Genomic DNA, 15,463 nt, shown 5'->3' on the forward strand with positions numbered 1-15,463 from the left:
AATTGAGAGAACTGATTAAAAACAAAATTAGTGATACAGCTTTTGTAACAACCTGTTTACATTCTGTAGCATTCAGCCTATATTACCCCATAGCATTCTCTCTAGCTTCTTAAGTCAGAAAGCTTGTGCTAACAACAGAGAGTGAAGTTCCTTGCCTTATAGACTTCCACTTGCTGCTGACTTGCCTCTAGCTCTCCTTTTAATGATGCTTGAAGTATTAGATGGTCATTTTCCTGCAGGATAAAGATATCTTGGTTAATTTAAAACACTAAATATTTTTTTATTTCAAAATCTAAATTGGCAACTAAATTATAAGCATTTTGTATAAAAAAGCATGTGCAGGAAAATAGGCACGTACAGCTTGCCTTGAATCTGCCAGTTCTTTTTTGGTTTTCACTAGCTGTTGTTTTATCTGGGAGTTCCTTTCCTCATACTGTAGCACAGAAGATTGAAGAGATTCTAAATGCAGAGATAATTTTTGATGAGCAAAGGAAAAAAACTGTATGGGGTGCTTTCATAAAAGTGTTGTAAATGTAACCGAAAATGAATGTTGCAAACAAGCAGTTCACCAAGAGTTCAACTTCAAATTTCCAGGTATCATACTGGTTTTCTAACACATCTTCAAGCAAATTGGGGTTATGCTTAAGAGGATGGCAAAAAAATGCAATATTTAACACACCATTATTTGGTAATGTTTTTAAGTAGAGTGTTATAACTCTACCAGGGGTTTTCAGTCACTCAGCTCTGTAAAAAGACTCTGAAGGTATCACTAGCTCTCCAACACAGACACGTGAGAAATGCAATTCGTCCAGTAAAATATCTGACTATTAGTTTACAGCTTAGTAAACAAGTGACAGATGAACTACAGTAATTCATTTAACATGTAAGAAAGGAATTTTGACAAGTCTTCTTTCAACTATTTCTTGGCAGCCCTTCTTGTCTCCTGAGCGGAGAAGGTTAAGATACACATACATGAGGTTCCCAAGCTGTTTGCCTCCCCCCACATTGGATAAAAGAAGTCCCATTGCAGACAATGAGAAATAGAAAAAGTTAATATTTTACACACTTATTTCTTCTTGTAGTGTTTCTTGTTTTTGTTTCTGAATTCTGATCTCTTGCTCAAGATCTTCAATTTTGTTGTTTTTATCTGTAATCTTCTGATTAAGTTCTTTCACTAAACGCTCATAATCAGCCATTTCCATATCCATTAGTGTGCTCTTCTGGGCATCCTGCAGATTACATATTTTGTAGTTCCAGTTTAAAATTGCTCGAGCTGATTTGAAGATTTTTGTTTTGAATACTCTGTACTGCAAAACTGTTCCTCACAATTCCAATTTTTGTTAAAGTCTATAGCCAAATATGCAACAGAGGAAAACTTATCCATCAGCATTCTAAATCTCGTTTGTTTGTAACAGAATCAAAACAAGGAAACAAGTTACAATATTAAAATTCTGTCTAGTGTTCTGATAAGCATTCTAAAGGAATTTGGCTCTGGGAAAGCAAACAGTCTTGTATTAAGGCACTGGAGTGGGACTCAGGAGATCTGGATTCAATTTCCACTTCCATTCAGTCTTTTGTGTGACCTGGGCTAGTAACAATTTCTCTATGCCTCAGTTCCCCATCTATAAAATGGGATAAGACTTCCTGTCTCCCACCTTTTGTCTTACTTGGATTTTAAGCCTTGTGGGAAGGGATGTTCTATCATGTGTTATGTACAGCACATAACACAGAGGGGCTACAATCTTATTTGGGTCCTCCAAGCACTACTATAACAGAAACAATTACCCTACCCGCCTCGCCAGCTCTAGTTCCTGCATAGTTTTCTGAAGATGTTTCTTTTCCTTCTGAAGCTGCAGCTGAAGCTCTTCAAGTTCTCTTACAGCACTGCTGTGGTCCTGAAAATTAGTTTACATGCTTTTCAGTTACGTAATTTGAGTTCAAGAATGTTTGTTCATGAGGTGTATGTCACAAAATTTATGTTAGTAAGAATGACAGGTTTTTGAAAAAAAAAACCCTCATAGCCTCCAAATTAAACCCCAGATGGATTATAAAATTAATAGCCATGTTAGTTTAACATACAGTCATAAGGCCCCATTCTATTCTCACTACTGACTATGACAAAACTCTAAATGGGGGCAAGACTGAAAGGGTCAGCCAGGCAACAAAATATGATGCTGTATCTGATCTATAAAGGCAACAAAACCAAACTAGTTAAAATATTTTAAAGATTCAACTCTAACGGTTTACCACACTTTCAAGAAGTCTTCCCTTCAATCCATTCAGAGAATAGCCCGTGCTTTATTTTTTATGGACCCACAACATTGCTTTTACCTTTATCTTTTGCTCTTTTAGAAATTTTTCAGCTTCCAGTTCTTTGTCAACTTTTGCTTTGGCTTTTTGCGTTTCCAATATCTGGGCTTCTAGCAGTGTAACATTAGACTGTAGAGTTTCAATACGAGCCATAAGGTCTTCATTGGCAGAGTTTAGTTGGTCTTGCTAGAATGATATTAGTAACAAGATGAAAGTGAAAGTTAATATTCTTGCAATTCTTACAGGCAGAGATGCTGACTGTGTTATGTTGTTGTTTTTTTAGGAGATACACGAGGATTTCCACCCAACACCCTTTGTAAACTATTTCTGCAGATGCTTGAACGTGACAGGACAAAACCATGTCCATACTAACAGTTTAAAACCAGAATAAGAAATAGCCTGGTTTAAAAATGGGTGGCATGATTTAGACACTCCTACAACACAATTTTGAAACTATATTACAACCCTGTTGCAGTTTTTTTAAAGGGTTGATGGAGAACAGTGGGTAAGCTTGGAAAATAATTCACTAGCTCTTCAGGAACAGCATGCCAACCTCGGCTCAAATACAGCTGCCATAGTTCTGAGCAGATGTTAATGCCATCAACCCTGACTCCAAAGAAGCTACTTCAATACCACCAAATATTGCCAATTTATCTGTTTTAAATGAGATAAAGCTAAGGCACAGGTAAGAGATCTGTCCCTGTCTGGATTAGAGTTGCTGATGTTTTCAGGGTTTGTTTTGAACCACCAGCATTTTCACCATATGGTCTCATTGTCCTTCCCTTGTTGTGTGAATCCAGAATTAAGGATGAATACATGAAAAAAAAAAATTACCAAACAGCACAATTATTGATCATATTTTGTTCATGAAATATTTTATATCATCAATTTGAAAAAATTCACCTGCTGGATAAGAAGTAGAATGTATTCAAGAGTGAGATTGGGAGCAAAAAAGGAGATTTTAAAGTCTCATGAGAGTATTTCAGCCAATCAATGATTGGATTTAGTCCATCATACAACCCACTCAATTTTCAGATGTTTTGGGTGTTGACTGGACACATTTTGCCTCTCTCCTCAGTATTTTCTGAGGGAGACAGGAGGAAAAAAAACCTCACTTCTAGTTTGAAACATTTTTAATTTACAGTTAGTATTAATATTTTAAAATTCTCGGTCCTTACTAACGGCTGCTGTATTTTGTAGAGGGAAGGGATAATATCAGTAAAAGGTAGATATAGCTCTGTACTACCCATTAGATATAAAGGACTTAAAATCTGTATGACCGCTGTCAGTGTTGTGCAGCTGCTCTTTTCTGAGAGCCAGCTCAAGCTCATGTACTACAGTTGTTGACAAATGGGCTTAATTTCAAATTTCTTCAGATTTGGGCCCTGATACTCCAAAAAGGCCCCTATGTTCTTGCAGTTCAGAGAGATATCCAGATATTTTTATAATGTCCCTATTTTCATTTAATTTTTTTTCCAAATCCAAATATTCCAAACACTGGGATTTCTACCTTGTCGAACACAAATATTAGTTTATTTGCTCGTATGTATTCAAAAATACAGATGGAATTATGAAAATATTTACAGGGATAATTTACGTAAGTATGTGTCTATCAAACTGAAATGGGACTTAAGATCAATTACTTCATATTTGTCATAAAAATTATTTGCTCAGTCACAAAATAAGCTACCTGCTGAGTTGAAGTCTGTAGTTGTCTTGTAAGATCATCTGTCTGATGTTCAAGACTAGTTGCTCGCTCCTTTTCCAAATCCAGCTGTTCTGCTTGCTTGTCATATTCCAGCAAAAGATTCTTGAAACATGCACAAAGCACTTTAATTTTTGTTAAATACATGGAAGCTGTGATGTGCTTATAGCAAATAAATGGGTATTTGCACATTCTTATTATTGTTCAGTACTTGATGTTTCTTATTGTGACATCAGAAGTACCGTAGGTGAATTAAAGCTGCAGCTCCATTCTAGGTTCTAGTGAAAACAACTCTTTCAAGTTTTCCTCTCTAGATTTAAGTCATTCATTGAAGAGCTCTAAGTCACCACAGATTTTAAAAAAGGGTATATTAGTAAAGGAATTACTGGTTTTTTGGCAATGGAGGCTGTTGGAACCATATCTTTCATGTTTCTTGATCTGGCACTTTAACTGCATTAACAAGGGTTATTTCCCATAATATTTCTCTTTGTCTAAACTTAACATTAGCATTCAAATGGTCCTAATTAAACTTTGAAATTCACACTTCAGTGGAAGTAATAGGGTAAGGAGAAGGGACCCCAAGTTTGCTGCTGGTATTGATTGGTTGGATACAGTTTTTACACAACTCTGGTTTCACAAGGCAGCAGCATTTTCTATTCATTTATATTCTGATAGCTGCAGTTTTTCCACCGAAAAAAGAATTTATGTAACACTGAAAGAACTAAAGAATGTCAGAAGTTTGCTGAAAAACTTAAATACTGTATCTATGATTTTCTCTTGTCTCTAATATTAAAGGTAATTTTTGGGAGTACTTTGTTGTACATGTTTTAAGGAGACAGTTTTCCTCATGAAAGCACTCTCAATATCACAGGTGTCCCTGCTTGATCACTCTAGCCACTCCAGCCAGATAGAATGGATCAATGGCACTAAGGCAGTGAGCATATTAACAAAAATCTACTTCTGAGCATGCTACCTTACAGCCTCACAACTCCACTGAGGCTTAGGACCATATTTTAAAAGCATGGTTGGATTTATTTATTTATTTTTAAACCAGATATACATGCAAAGGTGAATTGCTTATAATACAAAAAAGTTAAGCAAACTTTAAGGGCAGGTACTGAGCATGGACTATTTCCACATACAAGGATAAATGTTTCTGAAAGCTGAGTCTGTAAAAACAGGCATTATTATGGAAACTCTTGCAATTTTAATTATACACGTAATTGTCATTGTCATTATTCTAGCGCCCCACCACACACACACTTCACGTGAATAACTAATTTAATAAAATAAGTATAATATATGCTACTAGATGCCAAGTATACATGCAGGGATCACTTCATCCATCACTGAAACCTCTGAGGTGAGATATGGCAATTGCTGAACAATGCACAGCAACACTGTACAATAGTTTAGGGCAGGAAGCAAAGAACACTGTAGCTACAGAGGGAAATTGGTAAGCTGACTAATTATGCAAGTAGTGAGTCATGGACACATCAAACTGGAATCAGGCTAGGAAATGCCATCTCTAAATAATATTTTCTGATAAATAAAGCATTTTTTAAGATATAGTACCTCTTACCTTATAGCTTTCTGCTCCTTGGATGATGTCCCTCATAGAAGTAGACAGCTGATCTTTCTCTGATCGTACCAACTCTAATTCTTCTCTCAAGGACTGCATCTTATTACAAAGCAATATGTAACAGTGTGATTACAACAGAACCTTACAATGCCAGAAATTTAGACCTCATGTTGAAAACTTAAGTTACCTCTTTTCTACTGGAATCTAGTTCTTTCCTTGCTTTCACAGCAAATACTTTAACTTTATTTAACTTCTCTTCTCTCACTGCAGATTGCTTTTCCAGACATACTAAACACAAAAAAACAGAAACTAATTCATCGACGCAACGGAATAAGTAAAATACAAAACAAATATCTATGTGAATTTAAAGACATCAGCAAAATAAAAAAGGATTTGCATCCATTACTACTGAAAAACAGGAAGACATTTAAAACACTTCATTCACTTAAACTTTTGGAGGCCTGGTTTGAAAGCTAAAATTCCCAGCAACACACATAGCTATCATGGTGAACACTTCCACTGCTCCAGAGAGTTCCTTTAGCAAACTTCAGTTTGTTAGGATTTTAAAACTCAAAAAACATGCTTCCAGCTACTCCTGTGACAAATACAGTTGTTTCAATTTGCCATTACTTCCTCCCTAACATTTTAAAGTAACTGCATTTGTCATTTACATGTTGTAGGAATGCAAGGGTAAAGTGTGTTTGTCTGAGAGACAGGAGATTTTATTTCCTCCCTCTTCTCTTGAGGCAGCTGAGGAGTTGTCCCAGCTATACAACTATTTTCTCTTAAAAAAAAAAAAAAAGCGAAAATAAAAACAAAGTAAACCCCAAAACACCTTGCCATTATTTTTCTATACACAGAAGTGGGAGAGATTCTCTCTGTAACAAGTCAGTACCACTATTCCTTATTTGACTGAATGAGTTTTGTAGGGACCAAAACTGGGAGAGCAATCAAGCTCAGGGCTATGGTGCAGAACAATATCTGCACCCTAGGTCACAAAGCCATCCACTAACATTTACTAGTTTTGGGCTATCCTCATATGTGAAAGCGACTAGCTTTCTAATATAATTATGCTGGCCACAAATTTGTACTGTCATCTTGTTTGTTTTTTTAAATGAAAAAGACACTGAACTATAAAGAATAGCTGACAGACAAGTACATTTCTGTGAAAACACATTAGACTCTAAAATAGTCCATGAGGAGCCGATTATTTTATTATATTACGAATCCTCTTGGTGAAATTCAATGGTTTTGCTTCCAGCTAGCGCTAATTTTCTTTTGAAAGCCAACTAGAATGCTCAGAGGGGTTAGTTTTCTCTCTCAAAGCAAGCTATATTTTTCAGTGGCATCTTAACAGTTACTAATTTAAAATATTATTGATTATTAGATCTTCCCCTCCACATGGTACAGTTGTTATTAATTGGGGTCAACTGTACAGAGCCAGGATACACAGATGTCTACCTTAAAATAAAAGTACTAACTGTTAGGGTAACAGACCACTGGCATATCTCGAACCCTTCTTGGACATCAGGAAGTCATTTGCTTATTTTAAGTATTTCTCAAACTAGGGTTAAAAAACGAAAGATGAAGTATGTTAAATAATGGTTTAAAAGTCACAACTAATTAAATGTAAAGGAATAAGAAAAGCACCAATTTTTTCTTGTAGTTCTGCTACTGAAGATTGTTGGTCATTTTTTACAGACGACTTCTCCATGAAATCCTGTGAAATAAAACAAAGATAATGAAATATTACAAACATTTTTGGTATCTGCTAATTCCTTGCATGTCACAATCAGAAACTGATTAATATATATTAAACTTAAGGCCAGAATCTGGGCTATTTCTATACAAACAAGACATAAATATTATGATTTATGTACAATTTGATGTTTTCTTGATAATTTACAAAGATACTTAAAATGTTTGGGCAGGGAAATGATCCTCATAGCAACTGCTTTCCATACTACCCCGTCAAGAACAAGAAAGGACAGACCATGTAGTTCTTGCCAGCTGCTATTTCTCAGTCATTATTGGGCAGTAACAATGCTCTGATGCAAGGAAGTTCCAGCAAACTTACCACAAACAGGGCAGGGCAGATAACTGATCTAATACCAACTTTAAGTTGTGCTTATTTAAGTTGTAGATTTATAACATTTAAGAGCTAGGAGACATTATTAGGTCATCTAGGCCATCCCTCCTGTAAATGAAGGATTATTCGTGAGGTACTGGTGAGAAAGGGAGAAGATAAAAGCTTACTTGAGTAAAATATAAATGCTAAAGTAACTTTTAGTGTTGCCTTTTTGTTGAGGCACTCTCAATTAGAAATACTTATTAAAAAAACAGATCAGTTGATTTTGGGGGCTGAGGGGGGAAGGGGGAAATGGAGAAAGGACTTTTCTGAAAGGGAAAAATTCATTTTTGGGCCACGAAATAATGTGAAAATACTTTTGAACCTTCATTAAGTCTTAGAGGTTTAGTCTGTATACTGAAATAACAATCATAACCTTTAGAGAAGTCAGTTCGGCTTTCATGTTTCTAAGTTCAGCCTCTCTCTGTTCTAGACTGAGTTTTAGGTTTTGTTGCTCTTGTATTTGGCTTTCATAACATGCAAGTTTTTGAGAGATCTCTTCAATACAAGCTAGAAGATCTTGGTTTTCATTCCTTGCTTTCTCATTGGCACTCTTCCTCTCTTGGATGTCTAGCTGCAATGCTGCTTTTTCTGACAAAGCGCCTTCTAATTTTTCTGTTAAGAGACTCTTTTCTTTTTCAACGTTTTCCAGCAAAGATCTGAGCTCTGCACATTGAACTACATTTTCTTCCTGAAGTCTCTCAACCTTCTGCTGTAAATGAAGAACTTTTTCATCATTCTGCAAAGTAAGGCTCTGTTTTTCTTCTTTCATTTTTGCTAAGGATTCATTTACAACCTGCAGTAAATTAATAGCATCATGTTCTTCATCATCATCATCTGAAAGTCTGGACCCTATTTGCTCAAGTAAACTGTATAGCTGAGTTTTGACAAGTAATGCATGTGCTTGTTTGTTTTCAAGAAGCATAGTTAAATGGTCTTTTTCTTCAGTAGCAATTTGTAATCTCTTTTCTAAACTTTCAGCTTGTTCTTTAAACACTAGCCAATCCTCCTTTTCAGAGGCAACCTTTTCCAGATTACTACTTATTTTGTCTTTTTCCTTATTGATTTTCTCATTTTCCTTATGAAGAGTATATGTTTGAGATAACAGACTCTTTTTATCAAGCAAGAGAGCTTCCATTTGTTCCTCTAATTGCACTAACTTTTGGTTATTCTCATCCTTCTCTTTTAAAGCTTCTTTTAGTGTCTCTGTTAAATCCTCTACATTTTTTTTCAGGTCACTGTTACACTGGTTAACAAATTCTGCTTGTTGCTGAAGTTCCAGAACCTTTTCTTGTTCTTTTTTACACATTTCTTGGAGTTTTTCTACTTCTTCAGCAGAACATTTCAGTTCACTTAAGATACCATCTTTTTGAGAGGCAAGACTAGTCACCTTTTCCTCCAGTTCTTTTACTGTGGTCTCTTTTTGATCAAGAGAGATCACCATTGCCGCATTTGCCTCCTGAAAGCTGACTATTTTATGCTTAAGCTCTTCCACCTCAGCCTGTTTAGATGATAATTTTTCTGCTTCTTCCTGAAGACGACTCACTGTTTCAAGAAGAACATCCCTTTCATTGAAAACAGATCTGAGTTTCTGCTGTAGCTCACTGACATCAGAAGCTTGCTGCTGCTTCATTGACTCAAACTCCTGACTGATCTTTCCAGCTGATTCCCCCAATTCAGTTTGTAGCGTTTCCAGCGTTTCCCTCAAACTCTCATAATTGAACATTGCGTCTTCCTTCTCCTGTATGAGCTTTTGATACTGTTCCTTAAGATCCTGTATTTCAAAAACCAATGCCATATTTTCTTTTTCCGAATTTGACAATAAAGTCTGATGTAGTTCCGAAATCTCTCTCTCTTGTTTTTCTCTCAGACTTTGAACTTCTAGGTTATGCTCTTTTACAGTAATATCATATTGGTGTCTTGTTGCTTGGAGCTCTGATTTTAGTTTTTCAATTACACAACAATGATCTTCTTTAGCAAGTTGTAGTTCGTTAATTTTAAACTCCAAGTCTTCCCGCTCATGAAAATACTCATCCTTTGCACGCTGGATTTCCTCCTCCAGTTTTAACTTAACATTATTCATATAGGTTAATTCATCTTTTAATATACTGTGTTGAGATTCCAGTTCTTTTAAAATATGTTCTAAGTATTTGACCTTTTCTTCCATTTTTGTGTCCACATAAGTTTCTCCTTGTACATCTTTAACATCTGTCTCATTTTCTTTATTTTTATTTACAGCTTCTTTTCGTTGCTCCAATTCATGTTCATATTTCTCATTACTAGCACATAATTCACCCTTCATGCTTTCTTCTTTTACCAAGTGCTGCTCTGTTAAGTCCAGCTTTCGTCGATTTATCTGGTTTCGCTCCTCTTCATATTCTTTAGAAGTGGCTTCAAGCTGACACATCAATTCTGACACCTCTTCTTGGTGTGCACCCTTCAGTTGTATAAGTTCTTCATGCAGATTATTGATTTCACTATAGTGATGTTCAGAATTATTTTTGATAACTTCATGCAGATTTTCAATTTCTTTGTTTTTATCCTCACTGATAGCTTCCAACTGTTTGTTCAGACATAAAATCTGTTCCTCATATGTATGCTTAATTTGCTGGACCTCTTCTTGTAGTCTTTTAGTTTCCTCTTGTTGATTACTATGAAGTTCAAGCTGTTCTGCAAGCCCCATTTGTTTCTTCACTTCTTCCTGCAGTTCTTTCTGCAGTTTGGCTAAGTCTTCATTGTATTTGGACTGTGCTCTTACTACTTCATTCTTAAGGCCTTCAATATCTTTCAAGTGGTCAATGCTTGATTGTTCCAACTGCTTCTGCAGTTCTTCTGTCTTAGTTACAGCAACCTAAAACAAACATATATGTCAATAATTACACAGAAAGAAACTAAAACCAAAAATAGATAAAAAAATCAGTGACAAAGTCATTCATCTGCATAATAAATGCCATTTGAACTCATGCTAATGTGGAAGTTAGATATCAGAAACTAAACTGGTTAAATTTTACAACCTAATAATTTATCAAGTAATTCAGATACCTGCAAACTTGGATATTGTGATCTCTGAATTGAAAAGGTCTCTGTCCCATGTACAACCAAGGAAATTGGGAAAGAGTTTGGAATAAACAAATCCTTGATGTTGATTAGTGTACCAGAGATGGATGTCATATTAAGTTTTGTGGCCAAAGAACCTTAAAATCCTAAATTATCTGGAACAAGGAAATTACATTTGAGGACTTAATTCAGAATGGGAGAAGAAAAATGTACAAGCAAATTAGGGGAGATAAACTCGCTGGGAACAACAAACTCGCTGCAGGATGCGTGGTCAAAAGACAGAATGTAACAGTGTTGGCAAGTTCAGAGGAGAAGCTGAAAGGATCGTTTTAAGGTTATGATAGTTAATGGATTCTTTCTGCACAGACTGACTGTGATGCTGGTGGACCAGATGCCAGCTCATGCCAAGGTCTCATAGATTCATAGACTTTAAGGTCAGGAGGAACCATCATGGTCATTTAGTCTGACCTCCCGCACATTGTAGGCCACAGAACCTCACCCACCAACTCCTGTAACAGACCGCTATCCCCTGACTGAGTTACTGAAGTCCTCAAATCATGGTTTAAAGACTTCAAGTTACAGAGAATCCACCATTTACACTAGTTTAAACCTGCGAGTGACCCAAGCGCCATGCTCAGAGGAAGACCAACACCCCGCCCCTGCCCCTGGATCTCTGCTAATCTGACCCAGGGGAAAACTCTTTCCCGAACCCATATATGGTGGTCAGTTGGACCCTGAGCATTTCAGCAAGTCCCACCAGCCAGACACCTGGGAAAGAATTCTCTGCAGTAACTCAGAGCCCTCCCCAACTAGTGCCCCATCACCGGTCGTTGGATATATTTTCTGCTAGCCGTCAGAGATTGGCTACATGCCATTGTAAGCAGTGACATGAGACCATCCCCTCTATAAACTTATCAAGCTCAGTCTTGGTGTTTTGCCCCCACTACTCCCTTTGGAAAGCTGTTCTATAACTTCGAACATTTCTAATCATCAGATGAGTGCCTAATTTCAAGCCTAAACTTGTTGATGGTCCCCAGACCTCAACTGAATACTGACAAATACATAGCTGAAATCAGTCTGGCTCACCTGTATGTTAGTATTGTTACAATAGGTATTGGGATTCCAACAATGTGTTTAGTGTGGAAACTTTATTGAATGCTTGTGAGTTGCTGCAAGCATTAATCTCACTTATAACGTCTGTATCCCATACGGTAAGGTAATATTTGAGGATTTGCACTGTAAGTCTTTTTAACTGTGTAAATCACCAGACAAGAGAAAGACCTTAACTAGAGTGAAATGCTGGTCTCCAACAGAAGGTGTTATGTCCTGTCCAACAAGGAAGGCCCATCAACACCAGACAGATTGGAGAGGAATATTAAAGAGGACAAAATATTTTGTTGTTTACTCTCCCCCACTCCCATGAAGATGAGTTTTGGAAATGAATTCCTCCAATCAAAGCAGAAGGGGGAGGGAATTAAAAACCCCTAACAAGGAGGAACTGTATCTCATTGCTGCTTGGATTCTGGAGGCAGGGTTTCTAGACATAAGCAAGGAATCCCCAGCTGTTTAGCCTGGGTTAGCTCTAAAGATCATAGAAGCGTCTATAATAAGCAAGCTCTATATTACCTTTTGAAACTTAAGATTGTAACTCATTTGTGTTCGTATGTTTAACTGTTTTAACCTTATAAATAACTCTTTTCACTTTTCCTATTGATAAATCTGTATGTAGTTTGTTATACGATTGGCTAAAAGTGTGGTCTTTGGTGTGAGTTCTAAGGTGCAATTGACCGGGGGTAAATTACTGGTCCTTTGAGACTGGAAGTAACCTGACTGCTGTTGTGATTTGTGGTATAAAGGACCATTTATCACAAGGGTAGGCTTGCCTAGGTGATGAGATAGATTGGAGTACCAAGGAGTCAGTCTGTGACTCCATATTTAAGCTGTTATAGTGTCTGAGGAGCTTAGACTTGAAAATTGATTGGTGAAATCTAACTACAGAACCCGCAGCCAATTTGGGGTTTGTGCCCTGGTACTTAATAGTCTGCCCTGAGGTTGGTACTCACCGATGCTCCCTCTAATATTTTACGTCCATGCGTGGAATGAATTTTGTTACGTACATCAATATGGAGGAGATGTGTGGTGGGGGTGGGGCGAGGGGTTCGGAGTGTGGGTGGGGCTCAGGGCTGGGATTGGGGCACAGGGTGTGTGTGTGAGGGCTCCGGCTGGGAGTGCGGGCTCAGGGCTAGGGCAAAGGTGTAAGGTTGTGGGGAGTGAAGGGTTCGGGGTGCAGGTGGGGCTCAGGGCTGGGGCAGAGGGTTGGGGTGCAGGGGTGGGGGGGGTCTCCGGCTGGGGGTGTGGGCTCTGCGGTGGGGCCGGGGCTGAGGGATTTGGGGAGCAGGCTGCCCCGACGCTGCGGTGGGGAGAGAAGACTCCTCACCAGCCCTCTCTTGCCACAGCAGCCTAGGGCCGGGGGAGAGGCCCCTCTCTCCTCCCCAATCAAGGACCCTGTGGCTGCGCGCCTGCGTTGCCCTTGATAGCCTGCTGTGCAGCCATGCAGCTCAGAGGCAACTTAGATGCCCATGCTCCTGAGTCACAGCAGGACAACTTGACACTGACCATTTAGTCTGTGCATAACCCATTTGTTTTAAGACTTGCAAACAGGTATTGTAATAATTTTTGGGAAAGTATTTACATTGGTGATTATAATTAAAAATATACTAACTATGGAGTATTATTAACTAACAATGAACAGAAAAGAATGAGAAAAAAAGGGATTAAAACGTGAACCATATATTCGTAATTATTACGATTAGGAAACGAAAATACGAAGGACTAGCAATGTTTTTAGCAGAAACATGTTATTGCTCAGTTCACTACCTCTGCTTCTTGTTTCCTTTTAGCATTTTCTTTTTTGAGGGCTACGCACTGCTGCTGGATCTCTGCTTTTTCCAAAAGAACAGCATCTAGCCTTTCTGAGAGAGCCTAATTTGGAGAGAGAGTGAGAAGACTGTTGGGAAAAAAAAAAATGAAAATGCGAAGTCTCAGCAACCTTTGCGAGGCAATGCTACAGAGCTCAGATATTGACCTTCAGATTTTCTGCACATTGTGCAACAGAAAACCAAGCCCATTACAATAATTACCTTCAGTTCACATAGAGAAGATAGCAGTATAGTTGTCACTATACTCTAACAAAACACCTCTCACCGTTAATACACTGAGCAGAATGAACTTGCTGCACTGGAAAACTGGTTTCCTATTTTATTATTTATACCTCCAGAAAAAAAGCGAAGTGTAAATAATTGTTTTAACCATTAAACTAATATTTAAACAATCTGAATTTTGTTTCAATAGTTTACAGGTTCTTACACTAACTTTATATCTGAGTAGCTACATAAGTTACTATACTTTCAGCAAGATAGATGCTTTCACTACTAAACTCAAAGTGCCAGTTCAAATCTAAAAATATTTGAATAGTGTATTTATTGTGATAATTTCACAAAATAAAAAGCACTTTTTAACGGTTGGACTGAGTAAAACTGCTGCCCCATTTCTTTATAGTGGCAGTGCAAATGTTCATCATTATGAGCTGGACTACTCTCCTATCAAAGGAGAAACTTAAGAAAAGAGGATTAACATTTTACTAAAAAAAAAAAAGAACAGGAGTATTTGTGGCACCTTAGAGACTAACAAATGTATTTGAGCATAAGCTTTCGTGAGCTACAGCTCACTTCCGATGTAGCTCACGAAAGCTGTAGCTCACGAAAGCTTATGCTCAAATAAATTTGTTAGTCTCTAAGGTGCCACAGGTACTCCTTTTCTTTTTGCGGATACAGACTAACATGGCTGCTACTCTGAAACCTAACATTTTACTAGTAATTTTTCAGAAAACTTACACAAAAATTAAATATTTCCATACTTGAAGTAAGACTCACAAGATACTTGGTGGAGAATGCTAAAGAAAGTGTCTTATGTGCATGAGAAGGACTGGTCCCAGATAGTCTGAGTAAAATAGTTTGCTATTCAGTAAACACCACCAGCGGAAAGATTTCCCTGGGTCATTTATTATGTATAGTACATCAAAAACAATTATATATTCCCACCTGAATAATATCATCAGCTCCTCCAGCAGCTGGTTTTGATTTGAGTTCAATCTCTTTTTCCAATTCTAAAACAAAAAAAATATTTATATAAAAATTCACCATAATCATTGTTTCACATTTCAAAGAGCAGCTTCTAACTCAGAAGAGAATATATAATTAATAAATACATACATATAATTAATGTATTACAATAGTATAGTAATGACATCAGATTTTAAAAATTTCAAAACACCAACTCAGTGTAACTTAAGAATTTCCTGGCATATTAGTATTCAAAAGTCACATAGTCATCAAAATATACATTAGGCTGAAACTTGGTATATAAAAATGTAGTATTTGCCTCAAATAGATGGATTAAAAGTTGTGAAGCATTACATCAGTGAAAGGAAAAAGCAAAAAATTTAGTTTTATCTCTCCACCTGTGACGGGGTGTACAAGACCCTCTGAGGCCCCGTGGCCCTGCCACACCCCACCCCAGAAAAGGCCAGTGGAAAAAGTTATCCAAGCTGTCTAGAGTTGCTGTGGGAGACACAGCCAATCAGATTGGCTGCTCCCTGCAGCCCCTATCAGGGCCCAGTACA

The 15,463-nt window shown here is 37.4% G+C and overlaps 1 protein-coding gene across 3 annotated transcripts in view; it reads right to left on the reverse strand.

Annotated features, from left to right (window-relative positions):
• Nucleotides 1–15,463, reverse strand: part of GCC2 (GRIP and coiled-coil domain containing 2) — a 48,029-nt gene that overhangs the window by 26,541 nt on the left and 6,025 nt on the right. For all 3 annotated transcript variants that reach the window (XM_048856490.2, XM_048856484.2, XM_075130178.1), the window contains exons 4-15: nucleotides 14,883–14,947; nucleotides 13,660–13,764; nucleotides 8,102–10,576; nucleotides 7,248–7,317; nucleotides 5,785–5,885; nucleotides 5,598–5,696; nucleotides 4,001–4,120; nucleotides 2,332–2,496; nucleotides 1,791–1,895; nucleotides 1,067–1,229; nucleotides 359–459; nucleotides 156–233 (exon numbers count right to left, since the gene is read on the reverse strand). In XM_048856490.2, the coding sequence (XP_048712447.1) occupies nucleotides 156–233; nucleotides 359–459; nucleotides 1,067–1,229; nucleotides 1,791–1,895; nucleotides 2,332–2,496; nucleotides 4,001–4,120; nucleotides 5,598–5,696; nucleotides 5,785–5,885; nucleotides 7,248–7,317; nucleotides 8,102–10,576; nucleotides 13,660–13,764; nucleotides 14,883–14,947 (3,647 nt within the window). The remainder of the gene's footprint in view (nucleotides 1–155; nucleotides 234–358; nucleotides 460–1,066; nucleotides 1,230–1,790; nucleotides 1,896–2,331; nucleotides 2,497–4,000; nucleotides 4,121–5,597; nucleotides 5,697–5,784; nucleotides 5,886–7,247; nucleotides 7,318–8,101; nucleotides 10,577–13,659; nucleotides 13,765–14,882; nucleotides 14,948–15,463) is intronic.

Source organism: Caretta caretta, chromosome 1 (genome assembly GCF_965140235.1).
Source record: "Caretta caretta isolate rCarCar2 chromosome 1, rCarCar1.hap1, whole genome shotgun sequence".
Lineage (NCBI taxonomy): Eukaryota > Metazoa > Chordata > Testudines > Cheloniidae > Caretta > Caretta caretta.